General features: G+C 46.2%; 1 protein-coding gene across 1 annotated transcript in view; it reads left to right on the forward strand.

The window, feature by feature from the left end:
• The window catches only part of nelfcd (negative elongation factor complex member C/D), a 5,434-nt gene extending 735 nt beyond the window's left edge, over positions 1–4,699 (forward strand). The window contains exons 2-5 of the mRNA XM_063216694.1: positions 101–196; positions 2,675–2,815; positions 3,435–3,564; positions 4,457–4,699. Coding sequence (XP_063072764.1) covers positions 101–196; positions 2,675–2,815; positions 3,435–3,564; positions 4,457–4,491 — 402 coding nt within the window. The 3' untranslated portion in view covers positions 4,492–4,699. The remainder of the gene's footprint in view (positions 1–100; positions 197–2,674; positions 2,816–3,434; positions 3,565–4,456) is intronic.
• Positions 4,700–5,247: the final 548 nt, after the last annotated feature.

Below are 5,247 nucleotides of genomic sequence, written 5' to 3' on the forward strand. Positions count from 1 at the left end.
AACCAAAATTTGGCTCTGTTATACAAGGTATCCGTTCCTGCATCCTCAGGTTAATTGTGTGTGTGTGTGTGTGTGTGTGTGTGTGTGTGTGTGTGTGCAGATCAGTGCGTGCCACCAGCTCCTCCATCCTCAGGTGCTTCAGCTCCTCATCAAGCTCTTCGAGACGGAACACTCGCAACTGGACGTTATGGAGCAGGTACACACACACACACACACACACACACACACACACACACACACACACACACACACTACTAGTTTAAATGACTCTTTAATTTAAAAACTCTTAATCTCTTCTTAATTTATCTTCTTCCTCCTACAGAGCAGATTCTAGTTTGATGAAATGTTTGATGAAAATGTTTGTGTCAACACAAGTTCAACACAATTAAAATAACTGTAAATCATTATCAGAGGCACAGAAGGAATGACGCACATGGAGTTTTTATGTGTTTTAAAGGAACAGTCCACTGTCTTTCAATAATAAATTCTGTTCTTCTCTGACCTGAGATGAGCTCCTCCCGACCTGCCTTGTCTTCAGACGCGCCCCCAGTCAGCAACGCGCACAGCACAAACTCATAGCATTAGCTTGGCTCAGCTTTGCCGCTGGGCACATTTGGTGCCTTAAGTTAGAAGTGACCAAATTGTTCCACGTGTTCCCTATTTAAACACCCCTGCACGACTAGTAAACCAATCCAAAAGTTGTTGCACAAAATGAAACATGGCGATTTCCTACCTAGATAAAGAAATGGCACCGTAATGGAAGGCGTAGTAACGCATTCGGAGTACTTTGACTACGACACATGGACATCTTCACACCTAGTCCTCTGGCACGAAGGGGGAGGGGGGAAGTGGGGGACTAGTTTGTGCTGCACGCGTTGCTGACTGGGGACCGCGTCTGAATACAAGGCAGGTCGACTCGGGAGGAGCTCATCTCAGGTCAGAGAAGAAGAGAATTTATTATTGAAAGACGGTGGACTGTTCCTTTAAGTTTAATTTTATCCGTGAATTGAAAAAGGTATTCACAGTTGCATCAAGTGAAATTAGCCCATTGGCAAGCTAACCTGACTCTCGCCAGACCCTTGTGTACTGCATTTCTGCTCAGCTTCATGAGCTTACACTCCGGTCTGGAGGACCTTCGGATTAGCCCTGCTCCCAAAACAAAATGCGGTACAACCAATCAGGATGGCGGGATTTTCAGAAGTGTGACATAGTCAAAAAGTTTAAAGTCACAAGTATACACGTAGTGGAGTGGAGAAAAAAGAAGTGAAACGCCACAGTTGTTTCAGACTACAATGGATGCTCGTATGGACGTACTCAATCAACATTGATTGTGTCATTTCAACTGTAGTTTCAGATCTGTGAGCAGTGAAAGTAGCACCTCATTAAAAATGTCAGACAACTGTTTCCCCAATCGCATGCAAGGATTTAAAAAAAAAAACAAAAAAAAAACGTCTTCACAGACCTACACATATGGCGTAGCTCTCGATATGTGTTCTTGGAGCAGAATGAATTCATCTGGTGAGAGTCACGTTAGGGCTACTCTGCTTTTAGTAGAGAAAGTGCGCTCAACTCCGAAAAGTTTCTTACAAGGTCTTTGGGTGCGAGCAAACAGCAAAGTTCATGTATGGTAAAAAAGCCGCACTCCCGGATCAATTTCTTGCAGTTTTAATACGGTGTTTCGGCATGGCAGACAGACAGACGTTTCGCCTAAGCTTCTTCAGCGTCTTTTTTACAGGGCTACTCTGCGTTTTAGTAGAAAGTGCGCTCAACTCTGAAAAGTTTTCTTACAAGGTCTTTGGGTGCGAGCAAACACAAAGTTTCATGTATACGTAAAACCGCCGCACTCCCGATCATTTCGTGCAGTTTTTAATACTGGGTTAGCATGGCAGACAGACGACTTTCGGCCTCAGCCTTCTTTCAGCGTCTTTTCCAGGTCTAACTTGATTTTAGAGAGGAAAGCTGCGCTCCACTCTGAAGTTTTCTTACAAGGTCTTTGGGTGCGAGCAAACAGCAAAGTTCATGTATGGTAAAAAAGCCGCACTCCCGGATCAATTTCTTGCAGTTTTAATACTGGGTTAGCATGGCAGACAGACTTCGGCCTAAGCCTTCTTCAGCGTCTTTTACAGGGCTACTCTGCCACAATCAGTGAATGCGAGCCTACTACACTATGCTGTTTTTCCATTTCAAATGTCATGGGGTTGTCTCCATTATCCAAACTCCCGTCCTCGACCTGTGCTTGTGGCCTCCATGGAGAAAACGATTCATGTTCCCTGCTGTCAGTCCAGCCACAACAACTTTTCGAGGACTTTTTCCCCATTCAATTCATCTCAATGACAAATGAGAAAATGACCTTTTGAATTGCGCTTTTCCGAGATATTGATTTTGATGTGAATGACGTTTTGCAACCTCATCACGAAGCTACCTACAAGCACAAGGGAAGATGGGAGTTAGGATAATGTAAAGAAGCCACAGTTCTTGTCCTGATCGGTGCGCAGGCCCGGCCCGAGTCCAGGCTCTAACTGAATATTTTGTCTGAGTCTTACCGACTTTTTCCGGTTTTCCATTTTGTAGTAGCTCATTCACATACGCACTCGCATACACACACAGCTTAAATGTTTTCATCTGTCTCTCTTTTGTGTGTGTGTGTGTGTGTGTGTGTGTGTGTGTGTTATAGTTGGAGCTAAAGAAGACTCTTCTCGACCGCATGGTCCACCTGCTGAGTCGAGGCTATGTATTGCCTGTGGTTACCTACATACGCAGATGCCTCGAGAAACTCAACACAGACATTTCACTCATTCGATACTTTATTACTGAGGTAAATAACACACACGCACACACCAGGTGAAACTCAACACTGAAATATCGCTCATACGATACTTGATCACTGAGGTACACACGCACACGCACACACACACGCACACATACAAGCAGATGCCCACATACAGAGAGGTTTAAGATCTGTATACCTGTGTATTGTCCTACACTACACCTCCTGCAAGTACTAATGTGTATGTATGTGTATGTATGTGTGTGTGTGTGCTGGATGTGATTGTGCCTCTCTACACGTGTGTGTGTGTGTGTGTGTGTGTGTGTGTGTGTGTGTGTGTGTGTGTGTGTGTGTGTGTGTGTGTGTGTGTATATATGTGTGTGTGTGTGTGTGTGTGTGTGTGTGTGTGCTGGATGTGATTGTGCCTCTGTACCGTTGTGTGTGTGTATGTTTGTGGGTGTGTGTGTGTGCATGTGTGTGTGTATGCATATTGGTGTGGTGTGTGTGTGTGTGTGTGTGTGTGTGTGTGTGTGTGTGTGTGTGTGTGTGTGTGTGTGCTGGATGTGATTGTGCCTCTGTACGTGTGTGTGTGTGTGTGTGTGTGTGTGTGTGTGTGTGTGTGTGTGTGTGTGTGTGTGTGTGTGTGTGTGTGTGTGTGTGTGTGTAGGTGTTGGACGTGATAGCTCCTCCGTACACGTCTGCGTTCGTTCAGCTCTTCTTACCCATCCTGGAGAATGACAGCATCGCCGGCACCATCAGATCAGAAGGGGAACACGACGCAGTGGCAGAGTTTATAGGTACACACACACACACACACACACACACACACACACACACACACACACACACACACACACACACCATCAGATCAGAAGGGGAACACGACGCAGTGGCAGAGTTTATAGGTACACACACACACACACACACACACACACACACACACACACAACACCACCACCCACATCAGATCGAAAGGGGGCCCGAGTAGTTATAGGTACAACACCACACAATCAGATGCAGAAAGTGACAACAAAATGAGGACGCCAGTGGCTGAGTTCATAGGCTCTACGCTTACACACACAAGGCACACACACACACACACACGACCCACACACACACCACACAACACACACACACACCATGCAGGATCAAGAAAAGGGGAAACACGACGCAGGTGGCCAGCGTTTAATAGGTACACACACACACACACACACACACACACACACACACACACACACACACACACACACACACAATCAGATCAGAAGGGGAGCATGACGAGGTCGACTAGTTTTTAGGAATACACACACATGCACACACACACCTTGAGAAACCCATCACCGATATATCGCTCATCCGATATTTTATTACTGAGGTAAATAACACGCACGTACACACACGTACAAACACACACACACACACACACACACACACACACACACACACACACACACACACACACACAATCAGATCAGAAGGGGGCCGAGTTTATAGGTACACACACACACATACACACACACACACACACACACACACACATCAGATCAGAAGGGGGCCGAGTTTATAGGTACACACACACCATCAGATCAGGACAACCTGACGCAGTGGCTGAGTTCATAGGTTTATACACACACATACACACACACACACACAGTATGTAATGTGTGATGCCTTCTGGTCTGTTTGCAGCTCACTGTAAGTCCAACTTCATCATGATGAACTGAGGATCCTGATTGGATGTGGAGGTGTGCTGGGACGGGACCTTAAAGCAATTGCCCAATGAGGACCGAGCTGACCGTGATGTCAGACAGACGCCAACCAGTAGGATTTGGCCTTTGTTGAGGAGGCAGATAATGCAAGCTCAACAGAACAGAACACACCATCAGACCAGAGAACCTTCACAAGAGTGCGCATGTGTGAGAGAATGTGTACCTGTGTCGTGTGCTCGTGTGTGTGTGTGCTGAGAGATGAGTACGACGAGAGAGAGATGAGAGATGAGAGAGAGAGAGAGAGAGAGAGAGAGAGTCGAAGAGAGAAGAGTGACGAGAGAGAAGGAGAGAGACTGAGAGAGAGGCAAGAGAAGAGAGAGAGTGAGAGGAGAGATTGATGAGACGAGAGAGAGACGAGCTACCGAAGAGAGGAGGAGGAGAGAAGAGCGGATAGGAGGAGATTGAGAGATGAGACCTGCCAGTGCGGTGTGTGGCTGCTTGCGTCTTTAGGGTTGGATAGAGCGCTGTGGGGGTGGGGTTTTGTCAACTTTGTCGTGTGTGTGTGCTGTGTGCTGACGAGAGACGGTGCGGTTTTATTGAAACTGTGTGTGTGTGTGTGAGAGAGAGAACGCGTCTTTGTGTCTGTGTGTGAGAAAAATGCGTATGTGATTTTGTGTAACTGTTTTTGTATTTGTTTGCAGACAACAAAATAAAGTTGTGTGTTGACATTACAGGTCATTAGTCTTCTCGTCATCAACACACACCACACAC

This window comes from Engraulis encrasicolus, chromosome 14 (genome assembly GCF_034702125.1).
Source record: "Engraulis encrasicolus isolate BLACKSEA-1 chromosome 14, IST_EnEncr_1.0, whole genome shotgun sequence".
NCBI classification, from domain to species: Eukaryota; Metazoa; Chordata; class Actinopteri; order Clupeiformes; family Engraulidae; genus Engraulis; species Engraulis encrasicolus.